The 22,287-nt window shown below is 42.0% G+C and overlaps 3 protein-coding genes across 3 annotated transcripts; 1 reads left to right on the forward strand and 2 right to left on the reverse strand.

Moving 5' to 3' along the window:
* Positions 1-5,025, forward strand: LOC135504057 (V-type proton ATPase subunit S1-like). Its single transcript, XM_064922325.1, has 10 exons — positions 1-168; positions 435-561; positions 1,012-1,086; positions 1,285-1,478; positions 1,594-1,631; positions 1,757-1,842; positions 2,020-2,264; positions 3,283-3,336; positions 3,558-3,789; positions 3,995-5,025. Exons 1-10 carry the CDS (start codon positions 44-46, stop codon positions 4,208-4,210), a joined length of 1,392 nt encoding a protein of 463 aa, XP_064778397.1. The 5' UTR covers positions 1-43; the 3' UTR covers positions 4,211-5,025.
* A 2,386-nt stretch (positions 5,026-7,411) lies between these two features.
* LOC135504074 (transcription initiation factor TFIID subunit 8-like) lies at positions 7,412-16,311 on the reverse strand. The gene is made up of 8 exons (XM_064922352.1): positions 16,137-16,311; positions 15,710-15,869; positions 15,420-15,518; positions 15,257-15,319; positions 9,519-9,643; positions 9,238-9,385; positions 8,909-9,051; positions 7,412-8,043 (listed from the first exon to the last, which is right to left on the reverse strand). Exons 1-8 carry the CDS (start codon positions 16,182-16,184, stop codon positions 7,903-7,905), a joined length of 927 nt encoding a protein of 308 aa, XP_064778424.1. The 5' UTR covers positions 16,185-16,311; the 3' UTR covers positions 7,412-7,902.
* Positions 16,312-17,177: 866 nt separating this feature from the next.
* On the reverse strand, positions 17,178-18,148 carry LOC135504092 (G0/G1 switch protein 2-like). Its single transcript, XM_064922383.1, has 2 exons — positions 18,093-18,148; positions 17,178-17,844 (listed from the first exon to the last, which is right to left on the reverse strand). Exon 2 carries the CDS (start codon positions 17,827-17,829, stop codon positions 17,491-17,493), a length of 339 nt encoding a protein of 112 aa, XP_064778455.1. The 5' UTR covers positions 17,830-17,844; positions 18,093-18,148; the 3' UTR covers positions 17,178-17,490.
* Between the last annotated feature and the right edge of the window lie 4,139 nt (positions 18,149-22,287).

Raw genomic sequence — 22,287 nt, forward strand, 5'->3', positions numbered from 1 at the left:
TTTACCCCACGTGACTTGGACTTTACGGAAAAGCAAACTGACGATGGCAGGATCTGAGTCGTCAAGTAAAATGCGTACTAAAATGGCCTTTATTGCTCTTTTATTTGCCTTATTTTCGACTGGAAGTTGTGGCAGTCAGGTACCGCTTGTAATGTGGTCCAGTGAAGGGTAAATATGTATTATTAGTTTGAAAGCGAAGGGATTTTGAGCACTGTGCTAACTCTATCTATCATGCTACTGTAAGCTAACCAATCCAGCTGTATTGCATAGCTATACTCACTTTATAAGACAACGTTATAATGGTCAAAGCATTAACTCCCTTTTGGATATCATTGGGTTATTATGCACTGCTAATCATTTCCGTGTTAGTTGTTGATTTGAGTAGTTCGATGTACTGTTATTCTATCATTTTAAGATGTTGTACATCTTTCCAGGTACACCTTACCACAGCTGGTATCTCCCACAGCTGGTCACATAATATCTAATGTCCAGCTGATGGCCTACCTAAACTCTGCTCTGGGATCTGCCCCACACAATATGCTGCTCTTCCTACAGGACAAGGTCAGGCCTGATATTAATCATATAATTGTATTCAGTTGTACCACGTACAATTGTCTACTACTTGGCAGACACTATTTAAAGCTGTGTCACATAGTATGCAATGACCATTATATACTGTAAGGTCAAAGCTGAATAGCCTACTGTGCTCTTGCTTTAGGGACCAGTAGTGCAGAGCTTGGTCAGCTACAGTATAGTAACCCACTTGTGATTCCCTGTCCTGGTGTTTCCCTCTCTGGTGTGACAATGCGTCTCAGCCCCACTTCCTCCTTACTACTTCCTATTCTCAGACTGACCTGTTTCTGCAGGCTGGAATTTCAGATATGTAGTAATAATGAGACTAGCCATGTAAATGGATTTTAGCTTGTTATATTGTACTGTTTTTAATTCATCTCAAACTCTGTGAAGCAGATGCCACTGACATTGTTGTTGATATATGCATTTTCTACATAGCTGAGCAAAGATGACTTCACAAGGTATGGAGGAGTTTTTGGAAACAAGCAAGACAGTGTCTTTCCTAACCTTGAGGTAAATATTCTGTCTTTTGAGGTGGGGCATGGTATTGAGATACTAATATGATCAGGGCCATAAATCATCTCAGCGTAGGAGTGGGGAATAAGATCGCATGGACAGGGGGGATCTAATCCTACATCAGCACTCCTACTTTGTGAATTTAGATCCGGGTGTATGTTGACAACTCATTTTGACTCCATTTCTCTCTCCCAGTCTGCGTTACAGTCTTCGTCTTCACCGTTGGTGCTGCCTGCCCTGTCATGGCTAGGTGCTAGTGCGGTCCCAAGCCTGCTACAGGAGAAGCTGGGTGTTTCCCCACTCAGCGTAGACCCAGACACACTGGAGCATCTCCGCTTCAATGCCTCAGAAAACACTCTGCTGGTTATCAACCTGCCATATTCTTCTGGGTAATACAATTAAACCAAATGTTTCTAGAGTGCAGGCTTCTGGAAAAATACTTTTTGATTGATTTGTTCACAATCCCACAGTAACTTGAACATGTATTGTATACTTATTTTCCAGTGCTTACCTGTCCTGTCAGGATGTCCTGCGTAACAATGGTACGTTTAAGTTTTGGCCATTTATTGTTCTTGTCAAAACCTTGTTATTATATGTACTGGTGTGTGTGTATTCAAAAACTATTTATCTGACTCAACAATGTGATGCTTTTTTTCTCTCTCCCTAGATGAGGTCATTGGTAAGGTTCTGAGCATCATGAAAGCCCAGAGTGTGCCCTACACTGCCATTTACACTGGACTCAAGCCCTCAAGAGTAAGAAACATAAAAATATGCTTAACAAATGCTTCTAATCTACACCATGTATCAGCACTTTTTCAGAATTCACCTGACTTGAAATAAAGTGGCATGGTGTACTTTTTGTTATGTTCTATAGATCTTCTCAATAACGCTGTAGCTGTATTTTGATTGCGTTCTCTCCTTGCTCCCTAGGTGATTGAGGAGCCGTCCTTGATTGTCCAGTCTTCTATGAGCCGTTCCTTGCTGCAGGCAGTTGTGGATGAGGTCAAACCTCCTCTGATGTTCAATTCCACCAGAGGCCCTTGCATCATGCTCTGGGCCCAGAATCTAAACGTCAGCTTCAGTGACAAGGAATGGATTGATCTCGGTCCATCAACCTTTGCTTCTGATGGCTCTGTGAGCACGTCTGGGTCCTTCTGTAATGAAACCAACTCACAGTGAGCCTGATACTCTCTTTTTGCTATGACATGCCACTTTTTGCTATGTATTACAGTATAGCAGCAGTATATTAACGTCATCGATACTACAGTATAGTGACGTCACTATACTGCAGTATCAATGATATCATTGATACTACAGTTTAGTATCAGTATAGTGACATTGATACTACAGTATAGTGGCCTCATTGATACTACAGTTTAGTATCAGTATAGTAACATCATTGATACTGCAGTATAGTAACATAATTGATACTGCAGTATAGTAACATCATTGAAACTACAGCAGTATAGTGACATCATTGCTACTACAGTATGGTAGCAGTATAGTGACATCCTTGATACCACAGTATGACATCATTGATACTACAGTTTACTAGCAGTATAGTAACATCATTGATGCTGCAGTATAGTAACATCATTGATGCTGCAGTATAGTAACATCATTGATGCTGCAGTATAGTAACATCATTGATGCTGCAGTATAGTAACGTCATTGATGCTGCAGTATAGTAACGTCATTGATGCTGCAGCATAGTAACATCATTGATGCTGCAGCATAGTAACATTGATACTGCAGCATAGTAACATCATTGATACTACAGTTTACTAGCAGTATAGTAACATCCTTGATACTGCAGTATAGTAGCAGTATAGTAGCATAATGTATACTACAGTATAGTAGCAGTATAGTAGCATAATGTATACTACAGTATAGTGACATGGTTGATACTGCAGTATAGTGACATGATTGGTACTACAGTATAGTAGCAGAATAGTAACATTGATACTGCAATATAGTAACATTGATACTGCAATATAGTAACATCATTGATACTATATCATATCAATACTACAGTATTGTAGCAGTATAATAACATCATTGATTAGTTGCCTTATGTTACATGTGTTGCATATTTTAGCACTATCAAATTACCCAGTTGTGTGTTGACCACAATAGGGAATCAGAGCTCTGTGGTGGAGGATTTGGATATGAATCCTATTTTGTTTTTCTCAGGCTTGTCCTTGATTATGGGAGTTCTGTTTCACCTTACAATCCCTTCCGTCTCATGTAAGTATATAATGTTAACATTTAAAATAGTTTTTGTATTAATGAGATGCAAGTCAAATATCATAGCAGCTTATACCAAAAAAGTGCACACCATCTGTTCCTATGACACCACCTGTCTCCGCTACCTTCTTTATTTATATTTTCAATGCATGAACAGTTCATTCCTGGACCTTCCCATTCCTATGTCAAGTGTGTGGTTACTAGAGTCTTATCATTTCCAGCTTCTCCATGAGCCAGCGGCGCTATCCTGTGTCTGCACGGAACTGGTTCACCCTGGACACTGTGGAATTGGTATTCAACACCCTAACAGCCACCTACAATGGCAGCCACGGAATCTATGCCCCGGCAGAGTACTCTTTCCACTGCCAGAATGTCAACAACTTCCGCAATGCACTTCTAGTGCCCCGCGCTCAGAATGCCACCCAGTGGAGAATCCTCTTCACTGACTTCCAGGTACGATTGCTTGAATTTCAGCCACGCAAAGAGCCTTTCAATAATCAGGGTTTAACTTCTAGAGGGTTTTGAACTTCTTAGAACAAAAAAGTTTTTTTTATGCATCCTTTATTTACCCAGGGAAGTCACATTGAGCTTGACATATATTTTGAAGTGAGCCCCTGCTCCACTGTTAATAATTTTGCCGGCATCTGTTTCCATCTAGATCCAAGGCTTCAGCATACTGAATGGGACAACAGATTTCTCCTATGCCAGTGACTGTGCTGGCTTCTTCACACCAGGGATCTGGATGGGCCTGATTACCTCTCTGCTGATGCTGTTGATCCTCACCTACGGCCTGCACATGATCATGCAGCTACGCTCCATGGACCGCTTTGACGACCCTAAAGGCCCCTCCATCTCAGTGCCTCAGTCGGAGTAATGAAGACGAGACAATGCCCCCTAGACTGCTCGTGCTGTCTTTCCTATTGTCATGTGACGATGTTCCCTCCACTTTGATTTGTTCAAATTCTATTGTCAGTTGCTTTAGCCACCTCCCCATTCTGATTACCAGTTCAGCCATCCCATCCCCCATCCCATCCCCCTTAGCCTTTATTCTGTTTGTATTACACAAACAGTAATTTAACAGATGCTCTTGTCCAGAGCGACTAACAGGAGCAATTAGGGTTAAGTGCCTTGCTCAAGGGCACAGACAGATTTTTCACCTAGTTGGCTCTGGGATTTGAACCAGCTAACTTTCGGTTACTGGCGCAACACTCTTAACCTCGAGGCTACCTGCCACCCAAGGGGGTACGTTCCTTTACCTCTCTTCATTTGCACTTGCCCAAAGAACTGTATAATGTACTGTAAATGCCTCCCTTTTCCCTTGATACCTAATCAGCTCACGCATGTGCCAATAAAAGGGGTTTGTTTGTACAGGAAAGCTTTTGTTGCCAATTCAGTGACTGAAATATGATTGCAGCTTTTTGTGGGACTGATTTTGGTTATTTCGCTTGCATTGTAAGTTTCTCAGCTGTGTAATTTAAAGACTAATGCAAGAATTGCCTGTAAATATTAAGTTGAATTTATGTGTGCAGAGAATGCCTACCCTAAATTTTGCTGTTGGAAATGCATAGTAGGATGAAATGTGAGAAAATAATGCTCTGTAAATTATGCTTTGTTTCAAAAGACCGTTTTACTCAATGCTGGCATTTTTTTCATTGACATCTGTGAAATTGAAATAAAATGTCAAAACTATCAGTGACCCTCATGCCTCTATACATACAAAATAGTGCTTAAAATCCAAGGCTTTGCAATTTTATCTTGACAGTGCATTCGGAAAGTAGTCAGACCCCTGGACCTCTTCCACATTTTGTTACATCACAGCCTTGTTTACAAACATATTCAGACCCTTTACTCAGTACTTTGTTGAAGCACCTTTGGCAGCGATTACAGCCTCGAGTCTTCTTGGGTATAACGCTACAAGCTTGGCACAAATGTATTTGGGGAGTTTCTCCCATTCTTTAGATCTGCTCAAACTGTCAGATTAGATGGGAAGCGTCACTGCGCAGCTATTTTCAGGTCTCTCCAGAGATGTTCGATCGGGTTCAAGTCCGGGCTCTGGCTGAGCCACTCAAAGACATTCAGAGACTTGTCCTGAAGCCACTCCTGCGTTGTCTTGGCTGTGTGCTTAGGCTCGTTGTCCTGCTGGAAGGTGTACCTTCGCCCGAGTCTGAGGTCCTTAGCGCTCTGGAGGAGGTTTTCACCAAGGATCTCTATGTACTTTGCTCCATTCATCTTTCCCTCGATCCTGACTCGTCTCCCAGTCCCTGGGCGGCCAGCTCCAGGAAGTCATGGTGGTTCCAAACATCTTCCATTTAAGAATGATGGAGGTCACTGTTCTTGAGGACCTTCAAATGTAGCAGAAATGTTTTGGTACCCTTCGCCAGATTTGTGCTTCGACACAATCCAATCAAGTTGCAGAAGAATCTCAAGGATGATCAATGGAAACAGGATGCACCTAAGCTCAATTTCATGTCTCATAGCAAAGGGTATGAACACTTTCGTAGATAAGGTATCCATTTTTTTCCTTCAATAAAATCTAAAAATCTGTTTTTGCTTTGTCAATATTTGGGGTATTGTGTGTAGATTGATGAAAATTTTAGAATAATACTTAATACTTGCCAAATGCACTTTTGTAAAATATTGGCCCCTTACACTATCCTTAAAATCCCACACCCTGCTTAATGTTTGGACAGTGTGGCCTGTTTGTCTCCCAAAAAAAACATTTTTGTCATTATATACAGGAATATTGCATTATGGTCACATAATTAAATTGCAATATAAACAAGTTAATTCTTGTTCATTGAACGTTGAGAACAGAGCAGCCAATCATGTCAACGTGAAGTTCCCAGCCAAGAATTTGAATAATTTACGTGCATCCATTCACCTGGTTACCATTGTTACCCGATAAAAAGGTAAACAAAAGACAGAAACAAGGCAGCGCAGGATGAAGGGACAATTATTAGCATCAGTCCACATTGCATGTCGCAGTGATTATCTATTTGCATCAATAAAAATGTTGGAGCTTATCGCTTAATTTATAGCTCCCCTGCAAAGCGTCGCATTAGGCAGCAACCAAGAGCGGAAGCCATTTCCGACCTGTGCACTGTGCACCTAACCGGCTGGGCAACGACCTGGCCCCAGCTGCTATGACAATCATGTTGTGAGTTTCTCAATCATATACTGTCATGTTCTTTCAACAACCCTCTATCCACTATACCTGTTATACTGTTGTTTTCAAATAAACCAATTTGGTTGTTTTCAGCATTGTAATACCTAATGCATTGCAGAAGTTACTCAAACTGCCAGTTAAAAGAATACAAAATACATTTTAATTGTGAAGCGTTTGTTGGTCATTGTCCCATCAAGTTGCTACCATTCTGTATGATGTACAGAAGAGACCTGAGAGTGATGCAGATTGTAACCTCTACTTTCCGTACATTTTCAGGTCTCTGAATACCCTTCTCTGTTAATGTGTTTTCTTCCCACCACCCAGATAATCACTCATTCCCCTCGGAAGTATCAGCAGGACAGAACCTGGTGTAAAGTACCCTCTTGGAAGAACCCGCTTCAACTACACCACAAATAGGTTCAGGACCAAGCCTGTTACAGCTGACTCCAACCCAGGGTGAGTGTGTGGTTATTGGCAATGGCACTCTCCAAACTGTCCATGATAGGAAAACACTGATTATCTATTGTATAAATGCATTGCATGTATCAACGGTCAAATAGATTGACTACAAACAGCTGTTTTTTTCTGATGCAGCCCCGGGTCATATGCTCATGATACTACTCAGAGCCGGAAGGTGTTTTGGCCTATGAACTTTGGCTCCTCAGACTGGGGTAGACTGCCCTTGTCTCAAGAGGAAAGCCTTGAGGACAGAGGTTTGTTATTTTACTTTGCATTACTATACAAAGTAATACAGAGATTATTGTAAATGTATCTTCAGCAATAACATCTAATGCCATTGCATGTTTGTCTTACATAGCTGCTTTGTGACAAGGAGTTTGCCAAGCAAAGGACATATCTACAGTTGTTGTACTCCTGACTCTGCAGGGGTCAACCTGATACAAGCATAAATAGTGTTTTTATATAGCCGCTTTAATATAGATATTCACCATTCTCTCCAGGTATACAAGTAGACAATAAAGTTGCCGGATTTTTGCCCTCATGTGTATTTGGTGATTGGCTAAAATGTGTCATTTGGGTAAATTAAAGGTTTTCATGTTAAAATACAAATCAAAACATTGATTTCCTACTCATTATTTATCAATGACTGAACTCATAATTTGGAAATGTTACATATTTTCTTTCATGACAGAACCACTCCACAAATCTGCAAAAAAAAAAATGAATAGCAAAATGTTTGTTTTCTCATGAATGGAACTAGTGAAGAAAGTCATATTGAGCAGTATTTGCCCTGTAGAAAGTTCAGGTGAGAGTCCCTCACTCCAGATGTCCACGTGGGTCCACTTCTCAGAGGCACAGAACCGTTGACTGCTTCTTACAATTGACCCTTTGTTGTGTCTGACAGATAGAAGTCCGAATTAGTAGCTAAGTGTAGTAAACGTTCACTTCTTCCTCCTCACTTTGGGTTTCTTGACCGGCCTCAGGTATGGATTGTCAATCATGTTTTCTTCACTGGCCTTCACTGAGGGAACCACACCCCCAGGGGGCAGCATGGAATTCTCCTTATCAGCTCCAGGATCATCCTAAATTTTAATAAAGGTATAGATGAGGAAAATGAACATAATAAAAATAAACTAATTTACAATTAGCCTTGCCATGGACTCCATATTAGAGATGGATACTAACAGTGTCATCCCAATAAGGATGTAGCAATCAACACCAGCTATAGTTGAATATACATTGTGTATACCAAACATTAGGAACACCTTTCTAATATTGAGTTGCGCAGCAGCGTTGCAGTTCTTGACACAAACTGGTACACCTGGCACCTATTACCATACCCCATTCAAAGGCACTTAAATCTTGCCCATTCACCCTCTGAATGGCATACATACACAATCCATGTCTCAAAGCTTAAAAATCCTTCTTTAACCGGTCTCCTCCCCTTCATCTTTAACCGGTCTCCTCCCCTTCATCTTTAACCGGTCTCCTCCCTTCATCTTTAACCGGTCTCCTCCCCTTCATCTTTAACCGGTCTCCTCCCCTTCATCTTTAACCTCCTCCCCTTCATCTTTAACCGGTCTCCTCCCCTTCATCTTTAACCGGTCTCCTCCCCTTCATCTTTAACCGGTCTCCTCCCCTTCATCTTTAACCGGTCTCCCCCCTTCATCTTTAACCGGTCTCCTCCCCTTCATCTTTAACCGGTCTCCCCCCCTTCATCTTTAACCTGTCTCCTCCCCTTCATCTACACGGACTGATGTGATTTTAACAAGTGACATCAATAAGGGATCATAGCTTTTTCCTGGATTCACCTGGGCAGTCTGTCAGGGAAAGCAGGTGTTCCTTGGTGTTCATGAAAGGTTAATTCTGTATAGGCGTAACCACATTGAACTGCAGATAATATAACTCTGGGTTAAATATTTCCCTTGGCCCTTGTCCCCAACTCACATTGAGGTTGTTGCATGGCGTGTTCTCGCTGTCGGTCTGGTCATCCTGTTCAGAGGAGTCCGTCTCCTCCAAAGTCTGCAGCTCCAGTTCTGAAGGCAGTAGTGCACTGAGATATGGGATGGAGCTGGGCCGCGCTGCGATCACTGGCAATCACAATAACAAAGGCACAAGTTATATTACCAATGCAAACACATGCACATAACATTGTCTGTAGTAAGAAATTAGATTAGTGGGAACTGACAACTTTTTTTACAGATTGAGAAAGAATGAAGGGAAACATATAACAGAAATAGAATCACGTGTGACCACAACGACGAGCGCGCGCTCACAAGGAAAGGCAGTGATGTCATCCTTGAAAAGGCTCTGTGTTTCTCCGGTCTTGGCCATGAAGCGTGTGAGAGCTCGCTCCACGTCTCTCCTCTGAGAGGCTGCCTTCTCTCGCACCACCTGGTAATCTGACACAGGCTCCCGAAACGTCTGTGACAGAAAGACAACAAGGAAGAAACTCACTCATCTTTCAAATCTTTTCACTAGACTACTGGAAAAAGCGTAAAAGTATTAATACTAAGATGTTTCTGGCTGGGAAAACTAAGAAGTGTGGTTAACTCACTGGAGTTTTGATGTAGGTGTGGGGATCAGGGAACTCAGGGAAGTGGCTGGGTATGTGGGAGGGATGAGTGCGTTTCTGTCCAGCGATCAAGGCTTTCGGGATCACAGGAGCATTTGTTACTGGAGCTGAAAAATACACACAAATTGTCAGGGAGGCAACTAGGCATCACAATTACTTTCATTCTAGGACCAGTCACTAGTGCTCTATAGCGTTCGTGTGTTTTGTGCTCAGTTCTAGTCCAAGGGTGTTCACAGTCTTCTTTAAATAACTGATCTCAGTCCTCTAAAAGTTAACATTTCCACGTAAAAACATGCTAAATAACTGTTCTCTTTGTATTCAAACTGTCCTTGCCTTTGAATGAGGACTCAACTCTTTTGCAACTACACCCATTTTGTGGTCCGAGTCCTATTTGCATCCACATTGCTAAGTTTAGAAAGGAACCAATATCTTTTTCCAAAAGTATCTATATCCACAGTAAAATGAGTCCTATATCAACATAACCTGAAAGGCCGCTCAGCAAGGAAGACGCCACTGCTTCAAAACCGCCATAAAAAAGCCAGACTACGGTTTGCAACTGCACATGGGGACAAAGATCATACATTTGAGAAATGTAATCTGGTCTGATGAAACAAAAATAGAACTCTTTGGCCATAATGACCATCGTTATGTTTGGAGGAAGAAGGAGGGGGATGCTTGCAAGCCAAAGTACACTATCCCAACCATGAAGCACGGGAGTGGCAGTATCATGTGGGGGTGCTTTGCTGCAGGAGGGACTGGTGCACTTCACAAAATAGATCGCACAATGAGGAAGAAAAATGATGTGGATTTATTGAAGCAACATCTCAAGGAAGTTAGGAAGTTAAAGCTTTGTCGCAAATGGGTCTTTCAAATGGACAAATGACCCAAAGCATACTTCCAAAGTTGTGGCAAAATGGCTTAAGGACAACAAAGTCAAGGTATTGGAGTAGCCATCACAAAGCCCTGACCTCAATTCCATATAAAGTTTGTTGGCTGAACTGAAAAAGCGTGTGCGAACAAGGAGATCTACAAACCTGACTCAAGTTACACCAGTTCTGTCAGGAGGAATGGGCCAAAATTCACCCAACTTATTGTGTGAAGCTTGTGGAAGGCTACACAAAACGTTTGACCCAAGTTAAACAATTTAAAGGCAATGCTACCAAATACTAATTGAGTGCATGTAAACTTCTGACTCACTTGTGATGATAGAGAGAATGATTTATTTCAGCTGTTATTTCTACTATAACTCTGACATTTCACATTCTTAAAAAAAAGTGGTGATCCTAACTGACCAAAGACAGGGAATTTTTACTAGGATTAAATGTCAGGAATTGTGAAAAACTGAGATTTGGCTAAGGTGTATGTAAACTTCCGACTTCAACTGTGTGTGTGTGTGTGTGTGTGTGTGTGTATATACTGCTCAAAAAAATAAAAGGGAACACTTAAACAACACAATGTAACTCCAAGTCAATCACACTTCTGTGAAATCAAACTGTCCACTTAGGAAGCAACACTGATTGACAATACATTTCACATGCTGTTGTGCAAATGGAATAGACAACAGGTGGAAATTATAGGCAATTAGCAAGACACCCCCAATAAAGGAGTGGTTCTGCAGGTGGTAACCACAGACCACTTCTCAGTTCCTATGCTACCTGGCTGATGTTTGGTCACTTTTGAATGCTGGCGGTGCTTTCACTCTAGTGATAGCATGAGACGGAGTCGACAACCCACACAAGTGACTCAGGTATTGCAGCTCATCCAGGATGGCACATCAATGCGAGCTGTGGCAAGAAGGTTTGCTGTGTCTGTCAGCGTAGTGTCCAGAGCATGGAGGCACTACCAGGAGACAGTCCAATACATCAGGAGACGTGGAGGAGGCCGTAGGAGGGCAACAACCCAGCAGCAGGACCGCTACTTCCGCCTTTGTGCAAGGAGTAGGAGGAGCACTTACCTCCAGCAGGCCACAAATGTGCATGTGTCTGCTCAAACGGTCAGAAACAGACTCCATGAGGGTGGTAAGAGGGCCCGACGTCCACAGGTGGGGGTTGTGCTTACAGCCCAACACCGCGCAGGACGTTTGGCAAATTCGCCACTGGCGCCCTGTGCTCTTCACAGATGAAAGTAGGTTCACACTGAGCACATGTGACAGAGTCTGAAGACGCCGTGGAGAACGTTCTGATGCCTGCAACATCCTCCAGCATGACCGGTTTGGCGGTGGGTCAGTCATGGTGTGGGGTGGCATTTCTTTGGGGAGCCGCACAGCCCTCCATGTGCTCGCCAGAGGTAGCCTTACTGCCATTAGGTCCCGAGATGAGATCCTCAGACCCCTTGTGAGACCATATGTTGGTGCGGTTGGCCCTGGGTTCCTCCTCATGCAAGACAATGCTAGACCTCATGTGGCTGGAGTGTGTCAGCAGTTCCTGCAAGAGGAAGGCATTGATGCTATGGACTGGCTCGCCTGTTCCCCAGACCTGAATCCAATTGAGCACATCTGGGACATCATGTCTCGCTCCATCCACCAACGCCACGTTGCACCACAGACTGTCCAGGAGTTGGCGGATGCTTTAGTCCAGGTCTGGGAGGAGATCCCTCAGGAGACCATCCGCCACCTCATCAGGAGCATGCCCAGGCGTTGTAGGGAGGCCATAGAGGCATGTGTAGGCCACACACACTACTGAGCCTCATTTTGACTTGTTGGATCAGCCTGTCGTGTGGTTTTCCACTTTAATTTTGAGTGTGACTCCAAATCCAGACCTCCATGGGTTGATAAATTTGATTTCCATTGATAATTTGTGTGATTTTGTTGTCAGCACATTCAATTATGTAAAGAAAAAAGTATTTAATAAGAATATTTCATTCATTCAGATCTAGGATGTGTTATTTTAGTGGTCCCTTTATTTTTTTGAGCAGTGATTATATATATATATTTTTTTATTTTAACTCTGTCCCCCTGTCCTTGACTTTTCCTAAATAAGTCTATATTTTAAATTTAAGATCTGGAGTTATAACCAGTTTGAGGAATGCATGCAATGACACACACACACACATATCTCTTTATGGTTTTTCTATTGCCCCTCCTTCTCCCAACAGTAGGGTCTGCTCTGCTCCTTCTGACAGTTGAAAGTGCAGTGCCCAGCTCGAAAGTGAACCTAAACTATACTGAAACTAATTTCACACATAACAGAATAAATAAATGAAGTAAATTATAAAGGGGAGAATTGATGAGCTGATGAGCGAGGGGATACGAACAATGCATAATTATGTAATTACCAACTGTGAATGAAGAACAGGGCGGGCCATTCTATTGTATTGATCCATTCTAATTATAATCTTAAAATGGTATGTACCTAATATCAGTCCACCAAATCAAAGCAGTTATCAGTCTACTCTGGACGACTTGGAGTAGATTACACAGTGAGAGCGTGCATAATTGTACACGCTGAACAGCTTTCAATATCTGGGAAAATATCCACATCTGGCAGCAGGTGAGCGAGTGTCAGAGACCTTACGTTGACAAGGTGAGAAATGTCACCATGGACATTTCTTAACTTCACTATGAATAACAATATGCTTGCAAAGAAAACAAGTCTGTCCGGCACCAAGAACAAAGTAAGATGGGACCTCCCTCTGCGTAAAATAAAGCACCAGCACAGCTGTTGTTACAACGGTGCTGAAGAACGAAGAAACTATTGGAACACAATAAAGAGAACAACGGAGACGATTACGCACTACAACCAAAGAAAGGTCCTGTGTAGCTCATGTGGTTGAGTATGGCGCTTGCAACGCCAGGGTTGTAGGTTCAATTCCCACGGGGGACCAGTACAAAAATGTATGCACTCACTATTTATTGTAAGTCGCTCTGGATAAGAGCGTCTTCTAAATTACAAAAAAGGTATGTCAAGCAAAAGTTACAAAAAGTGTGTCAACAGTTAGGACAAGGGATAACAACTAAATCAAATCAAAGTCTATTTGTCACGTGCACCGAATACAACAATGCTTACTTACAGGCTCTAACCAATAGTGCAAAAAAGGTATTAGGTGAACAATAGGTAAGTAAAGAAATAAAACAACAGTAAAAAGACAGTGAAAAATGACAGTAGCGAGGCAATATACAGACACCGGTTAGTCAGGCTGATTGAGTTAATATTTACATGTAGATATGGTAAAGTGACAATGCATATATGATGAACAGAGGGTAGCAGTAGCGTAAAAGAGGGGTGGGTAGTGGTGGTGGCAGATGTGTTGCTACCTATTAAAGTCTCCGGCCACTAGGGGTGAGTGGTTTCTAGTTGGCTTATTTCCTTATACAGCTGACTGAGTGCTGTCTTAGTGCCAGCATGTCTGTGGTGGTAACTAAACAGCCACAAAAAATATAGCTGAAAGATCTCTAGGTAAGTAGTGTGGCCTGCAATTTATCACAATATACTCTACTTCAGGTGAGCAAAATTTAGAGAAATCCTTAGATTTCGTGCACCAGCTGTTGTTTACAAATATGCACAGCCCGCCCCCCCTCGTATTATCGGAGTGTGCTGTTCTATCTTGCCGGTGCAGCGTATATCCTGCTACCTGAATATCCACGTTGTCATTCAGCCACGATTCCGTGAAACATAGGATATTACAGTTGCTGATGTCCCGTTGATAGGATATTCGTGATCGTACCTCGTCTAATTTATTGTCCAATGATTGCACGTTGGCGAGTACAATTGACAGTAACGGTAGCTTTCCCACTCGCCTTCTCCAGGTCCTCACGAGGCATCCGGCTTTTTGTCCTCTGTACCCGCGTCGCTTCATGTTGCAAATAACGGGGATGTCGGTCCTGTCGGGTGTTTGGAGAATGTCGTGTGCGTCCTGCTTATTGTAGAAAAAATCTTCATCTAATCCGAGGTGAGTGATCGCTGTCCTGATACCCAGAGCTCTTTTTTTGCCGTAAGATACGGTTGCAGAAACATTATGTACAAAATAAGTTACAAATAACGCAAAAAAAGAATCACATAATAGCACAATTGGTTGGGCGCCCGTAAAACTGCTGTCATTTCTTCCGTCGCCATGTTAGGAATCTAACTTTTGTCATTGCGTAGAAATGCACACAATATAAGCACGAGTTGACAATAATTGACTATTTTTGACTGCTGGCATTCATTATGATGCTATTATTGATTGTGTCGAGTTTCACTATTTATTAAAGGCCACTTGGCACTTATAATGGTGTTTAAGCTACTGATGTTTTCACCACGTGTATTTTGACTGTGCGTTCTGGTGTTTGGGGTATTTTTGGGGCGTTATAAAAATAAACTTACTGTGTTCCAACACATATGCTTTCTGTTTAATAGTTGCAACAATGGCACTCCATGAATAACATTGATTGAACACTTGTTTTTTCTTACATATCGTATTCTAATGTTTTTTCATTATTTTTAAATTCAACTAGGCAAGTCAGTTAACAACAAATTCTTATTAACAATGACGGCCTACCCCCCGGCCAAACCCCCTCTAACCCGGAAGACGCTCGGCCAATTGTGTGCCACCCTAAGGGAATCCCAATCAGTGACGGTTGTGACACAGCCTGGGAACGAACCAGGGTCAGTAGCGACGGCTCTAGCACTGAAGTTCCTTAGACCGCTGCACCACTCAAGAGGCCAATGTTACCTAAGAACTTCATAAACACAACCAAATGATTCCTAACAGTAAAGACATACTAACAGTAAAGACATACTCACGGGCAGTTATAACCATCCTCTGTGATCTCTTGGCATACACTGGCAAAGTGTTCACATTGAAACCTGTGGTGATACATGAGAGAAAAGTTGATGAAGGCAAATTAAATAGAGATTTCATTTTCAAGCTGCAATTCTTTAGCATCTTTCCTGAAGTTAAACTCACCCATTTCAATGAGTGTGACCACAGTGTCAGAAAGGGTGGGTGTGATTCTGGCTGTGTGTTCACAGTACGCCTTGGCACAACGTCCCACTTCAGATATGTCTCAAAAAGCATAGGGAATAGACACCAATTAATGGTCAGTAATATAGACATTTGTGATTATTTCTTAAAAATCCTCGTCACTTGACATGGCTTGTTGTTTAATTCAAGCCAGCAAAGGGTTATTGTTAGTTTAATCCCAAACTGAAAACATGCATAACATTTTCAATAACAACAAAACAAAGGTTGCATACAGCTCTGGATCATCTCCGTGAGTGATTCCACGGCCGCCTTCTCTGCGCTTTCGAACCCACACTCTGTCAGCAGCGAGCTCACCACCACTTGGAGGGTGCGACGCCGGGCAAGCTGGTAGTTCTCTGCCGGACTGGACGTCGCCTTACCACCCCCTGAACGCTGTAAAACAAACATATGAGGTGAGTGAGAAAACCCTTTCACTCAGGGATCGCAAACTACAATAGCTAGTTATATGTTTAGTCAGCATTGTTGACGTCAACGCCAGTTTATAAAACAGCAAGTCAGCCACCTACAACATTCGTTTAAACGTAACGTTAGCTAGTGAATGGCTTTCATTTGATTAGCCCCCCAATTTTTTTTATAGCGTCTCTTAAATTGCTAGTTAGCTAACGGCGTGACTATGGTGTGACAATTGTTTTTATTTACCCCTACTACAGCACTGAATCCACCCGCCATCACCGCAGGGTCTGCCATCTGCACGGTATATGGTGATTATTTGCTATCAAAAAGCTACAGGTACGCCTTTCTGACTAACTGATAAATGATCTAGCTAACGTTACTGTAGCTAGGTAGGTACAGCCAAAAAAACAACATCGACGTAATTTCCGGCAGGACAGGCAGTTTCTGCTTAAAAAATAGATATGCTGCCACCTACTGCATGAACTGTCTAAAAGCAATTGTAAACTGGGTGGTTCTTACCCTGAATGTTGACTGGCAGCCGTGGTGTATCACGCGAATGACAAAACATTTCTTTTTACTGCTCTAATTACGTTGGTCATCAGTTTATAATAGCATTTAGGCACCTCTGGGGTTGTGACATATTACCAATATACCACGACTAAGGGCTCTGTCCAGGCAATCCGCGTTGGGTCGTGCATAAGAAAAGCCCTCTTATTGGCCATATACTACACCTCCTTCAGCGTTCCTGTCCCTTTTCAAAATATGTGTCCTCTCTGAAACCTATAGTATATAAACATTGGATTGCTGATGCTATGTATTGGCCAATGATAGGCTTTGAAGCCACTGACCTCCATATTGGTACACCTCAAAAGGAGCAGTCCTTCAATGGAATGGGTGGAATTTCACAATATTTAAATTAAATGTTTCAAGGACAGAATAACATGTTTTTATGTATTTCTTTCTTGTAGTGGGAACAGTAACATTGGACCTCTAAAAAAATCTACCTTAAGATTTTTTACATATTTTTATTTATTTATGTTCAGTTCAAATAAGTATGCATGAAGGTGTCTGTAATAGAATATACTTGGCAAAAATGAATGTCGACATTTATAAATGCATTTCTATAACTTTTTACACTAGTGGAGGAGTACAAAAATGCCTGCGCAGTGGCCTTAAAACAGAGCCCCCTGTCAGTCATCTAGCGTATATATATATATACATTATTGGGCAGGCTACCTTAGGTTACTCAAAACACTGTTTGACATGAAACACATCATGACCCAGTGGTAACATAAAATAGGTTTATTAGGTCGCCAAAAGAAAATACAAATTCTCAATCAGTCATAAAGCTTCTGCTGCCCAGCAGCCAGTCTGTAGCCTGTTGTTGCATCGGTCCATCCATCCAGTCTCTTCTCTTCTCATTGCTAATATGTCAAGGTGTCCCTAAACATGGCCAAATTATCATGATGAAATCACCAAGTGCAATCCCTTTTGATTGCCAGGTGGATTTAGCTTATTTCACAACATTTTGTGTTCTAAGTGTTGGTTTCATTAGTGTGTGTAGAGTTCAATCAACATGAGAAGGACTTGCAGTGCATCTTCAACAGGCATGTGACCTGATAGACGCCCTCCTCTGACGACTTTCCAGTGGCTTCTTAGCATCAATCTCCGTTTGCAACTCATCCACAACATCAGGCTCGTCAGTGATTATCTCTGGCTCCAGCATTTGCCTCTTTTTCTCCTCTGTGATCAGCTTGATCATTTCCTCGTCTAATGGCTCCTGATCACAAAATGGCATGCAGACCGATTCCACCAGCCCACCGACCACTCCAAACAATGCCAGGGTAGAACCCAGCAGGTACACCTTCATCATGCCCCGACTGGGCCTCTGGCTCAGGATCTCTTTAGCGAAAGGAATGATCTCGTTCATAGTCTCCATTGTCTTAAGTTGAGTCTACGGAGAAAAATGTACATTTTAGAATTAATAGACTATTCAATGGCTCTGCAAAGAAAAAATAACTAATTTGCTAAATGATTAGTATTGACCGCCGATCATATTATGATCATCATAATGCATTAAGTAATATATCAGTGAAAATATCTCAAATAATATTCTGACCATGTAGATTTCCCTGTATAATTCTAAATTAGATTGAATGAAGAGTCCACAGAAAAGAGCAGAAAATATTTTAATATACTTACTTGTATAGGAACCTGTTAAATGATTTCCTTAGATTTCGTCTTAGTCGAGCATCCACAAACGAAGATGCAATGAGATGTGCTGGGTTTTATACATAATGGGATCCATGTCAACTCCCACATAGTGTCAAATGATGAATATTCATGACGATGGGTGTTTAGAGCAAGTGCAGTGGTGGAGGCAACTGCTTTGAGGCAATGTCTTCAATGTCTGGTGCAATTGGCATTTCTCCAGAGCTGTTTTAGAAACAACCAGGAGTGGGTACAAAGGCAAGGTCATCGAAAACCTCCATCTTGCCAAAATTTATTGTGCAAGTAATATCAAGTGAGTCACATGTGTTTGGGTCATGCAACATAGATGCAATGGTGTGGTTGGACAAGTTAAAGTGATGCTCTAGAGGTTTTGTATAATTTCAGCTGGTAGTTTTGAAACTAGCGCTCACGAGGCAAAAGGGGTCTCTGAAAATTGTGCACAATTGTGTACTTCGTCATCCATTTCATATGATATGCTACATCCTGCAAAATATGATATGCTATGAATTCCAATTTGTATGATATGTTACGAATTTGTAAGTACTTAAGATCCCGGACTGCATCTTTATTAAGTGTAGTAGTGCTGAATAGGCTACTGTATTACTGCAGTCTTATCACGTGAAAAGCAGTCATCACTAAGCCCTGAGTGTCAGCTTGACAGTATATGATGCTATGTAATACAACTACAGAAACTCATTGAGCTTGCTGCTTTTAAACACTGCTATGAGTGTGGCCTGTTAGTTCTACACTGACATGTCATCAGAAAAAGAAATAAGTTGTGCATTTGGTTGATTGGTTTGTGTCCAGTGTCTGGTTGCTGAACATTGACCATCATGTGTGGTTGGGTGGTTTGTGTCCAGTGTCTTGTACATCAAACACCATCAGGAGAGGTTGACTTGTATCCAATGAGAATTATTTGATGTTAAGTACCTCCCCCATAAAGATCAACCAAATTATCTCTGTGGCTACCCCTTTATTGGTTGGAAAGCCCCAGCTGCAGTGTTCATTCCTAATCAAACAAAATTGTACAGATAGCTTTGTGTAAGTCCTAATGCCTCTGAGACCTCCTGTGTCAGTGCCTTAGCCTATGGATGTCCACAATAAATGGGTGTATATATTGACATTGATGATAAGTCGATGAGGTTACGTTGGATGTGTGTGAAGAACCATGCCCTTTGACATGATTTCCAAAAGGAGGACAAGAGGAGGAAGGCAGTCGTCTGGATCTGTTGTGAAATAGTCTGTTCCCTATCACTCGTCACAGAGGGCCATGTGTTGGGGCACTGATGGCGATAATAAAATACAGAACATATTGTCAGACCTGGCTGACTGTTGAAAAGGCGTTTTCACACTCAATGATAAATGATTGGCAATGATAAACTCCCTAGAGGTAATGTTGCATAATGTGGCTGCAATTATGCTGTCAGAAAAATCCTTACGTGTAAGAGGAGAGCTCCACAAACTCTACACAGACTCTGTTTTAGTAGTGGCTCTGAACTGGCATGTATTTGACTGTGATGAAACTGGGAGACTGTTCGGGGACCGTTGACCCATATTTCTGGGTTCTGTGCCACGCTCTTTTGCCTGAATAGGAAGTCTGTCTCGCTAGCTGTGCTCCAAGTCAACTATTTTGGGGTTGGGAGAGGAGGGAAGTGGGGTGGGAAAGAGGGATAACACGCTGCATGTAGCGCTCATGTGGGGACCTTTTCATCCATACCACATGAGAAGAAAGGACAAAAGTACACCAACTGGGGTCTAACGTTTTGCGTAGCCTTCCACAAGCTTCCCACAATAAGTTGGGTGAATTTTGGCCCATTCCTCCTGACAGACTTGGTGTAACTGAGTCAGGTTTGTGGATCTCCTTGTTCGCACACGCCTTTTCAATTCTGCTGTCAACTTTTCTATAAGATTGAGGTCAGGGCTTTGTGATGGCCACTCCAATGCATTGACTTTGTTGTCCATAAGCCATTTTGCCACAACTTTGGAAGTATGCTTGGGGTCATTGTCCATTTGGAAGACCCATTTGCGACCAAGCTTTAACTTCCTGACTGATGTCTTGAGATGTGGCTTCAATATATCCACATAATTTTTCTTCCTCATTGTGCTATCTATTTTGTGAAGTGCACCAGTCCCTCCTGCAGCAAAGCACCACCACAGCACAATGCTGACACCACCGTGATTCACGGTTGGGATGGTATTCTTCGGCTTGCAAGCCTTCCCCTTTTCCTCCAAACATAACGATGGTCATTATGACCAAACAGTTCTATTTTTGTTTCATCAGAACAGAGGACATTTCTCCAAAAAGTACGATCTTTGTAGAGATGTGCGGTTGGAAACCGTAGTCTGTATTTTTTATGGCGGTTTTGGAGCTTCCTTGCTGAGCGGCCTATCAGATTATGTCGATATAGGACTCATTTTACTGTGGATATAGATACTTTGGTACCTGTTTCCTCCAGCATCTTCACAAGGTCCTTTGCTGTTGTTCTGGGATTGATTTGCACTTTTCACACCAAAGTACGTTCATCTCTAGGAGACAGAACGCATCTCCTTCCTGAGCGGTATGACGGCTGCGTGGTCACATGGTGTTTATACTTGCATACTATTGTTTGTACAGATGAACGTGGTACCTTCAGGCGTTTGGAAATTGCTCCCAAGGATGAACCAGACTTTTTTTCTGAGGTCTTGGCTGATTTCTTTAGATTTTCTCATGATGTCAAGCAAAAAAGACACTCAGTTTGAGGGTCGACCTTGAAATACGTCCACAGTTACACCTCCAATTGACTCAAAGGATGTCAATTAGCCTATCAAAGCCATGACATCATTTTCTGGAATTTTCCAAGCTGTTTAAAGGCACAGTCAACTTAGTGTATGTAATCTTCTGACCCACTGGAATTGTGATACAGTGAATTATAGGTGAAATAATCTGCCTGTAAACAATTGTTGGAAAAATTACTTGTGTCATGCACAAAGTAAATGTCCTAACCAACTTGTCAAAACTATAGTTTGTTAACAAGAAATCTGTGGAGTGGTTGAAAAACGAGTCTTAAATGACTCCAACCTAAGTGTATGTAAACTTCCGACTTCAACAGTATGATTTAATAACATTGGTTTAGCAAACTGATTTAATAACATTGGACTAGCTAGCTGATTTAATAACATCTGATTAGCTAGCTGCTTTAATAACATTGGATTCGCTAGCTGATTAATAACATTGGATTATCTAGCTGATTTAATAACATTGGATTAGTTAGCTTCTTTAAAAACATTGGAATATCTATCTGCTTAAAAGCAGTATTTTTGAAAAGGGAGATTTGGTGGAGAGTATAAGAGGGACAAATAACATATATGTGTTTTCAGATTATAAAAAAAGAGCCCTGTATTGCTGCAGGTTCCCTTTATCTAATATTAGGTTTTGGATTTTATTTATCTGTTATTTTACCCGGTAAATTGACTTAGAACACATTCTCATTTGCAACAATGACCTGGAAAATAGTTACAGGGGAGAGGAGGGGGATGAATGAGCCAATTGTAAACTGGGGATTATTAGGTGACCGTGATGGTTTGAGGGCGAGATTGGGAATTTAGCCAGGACACCGGGGTTAACACCCCTACTCTTACGATAAGTGCCATGGGATCTTTAATGACCTCAGAGAGTCAGGACACCCATTTAATGTCCCATCCAAAAGACGGCACCCTACACAGGGCAGTGTCCCCAATCACTACCCTGGGGCATTGGGATAATTTGTTGTTGTTTTGACCAGAGGAAAGAGTGCCTCCTACTGGCCATCCAACACCACTTCCAGCAGCATCTGGTCTCCCATCCAGGAACTGATCAGGACCAACCCTGCTTAGCTTCAGAAGCAAGCAAGCCAGCAGTGGTATGCAGGGTGGTATGCTGCTGGCCAAAATATCAAAAGATGAAGATCTGATAATATTCAGTATAAAAAAAGTAAAAGTAAAGAAAATTAGAAAGGGGGCAAATACCTTTTCACGGCACTGTGTGTGTATATATGTCACGACTTCCACCAAAGTCGTGTCCTCTCCTTGTTCGGGGAGTGTTCGGCGGTCGACGTCACCGGTCTTCTAGCCATCGCCGATCCACCTTTCATTTTCTATTTGTTTTGTCTTGTTTTCCCACACACCTGGTTTCTATTCCCTCATTACT

The sequence above is a fragment of the Oncorhynchus masou genome, chromosome 18, assembly GCF_036934945.1.
Source record: "Oncorhynchus masou masou isolate Uvic2021 chromosome 18, UVic_Omas_1.1, whole genome shotgun sequence".
NCBI classification, from domain to species: domain Eukaryota; kingdom Metazoa; phylum Chordata; class Actinopteri; order Salmoniformes; family Salmonidae; genus Oncorhynchus; species Oncorhynchus masou.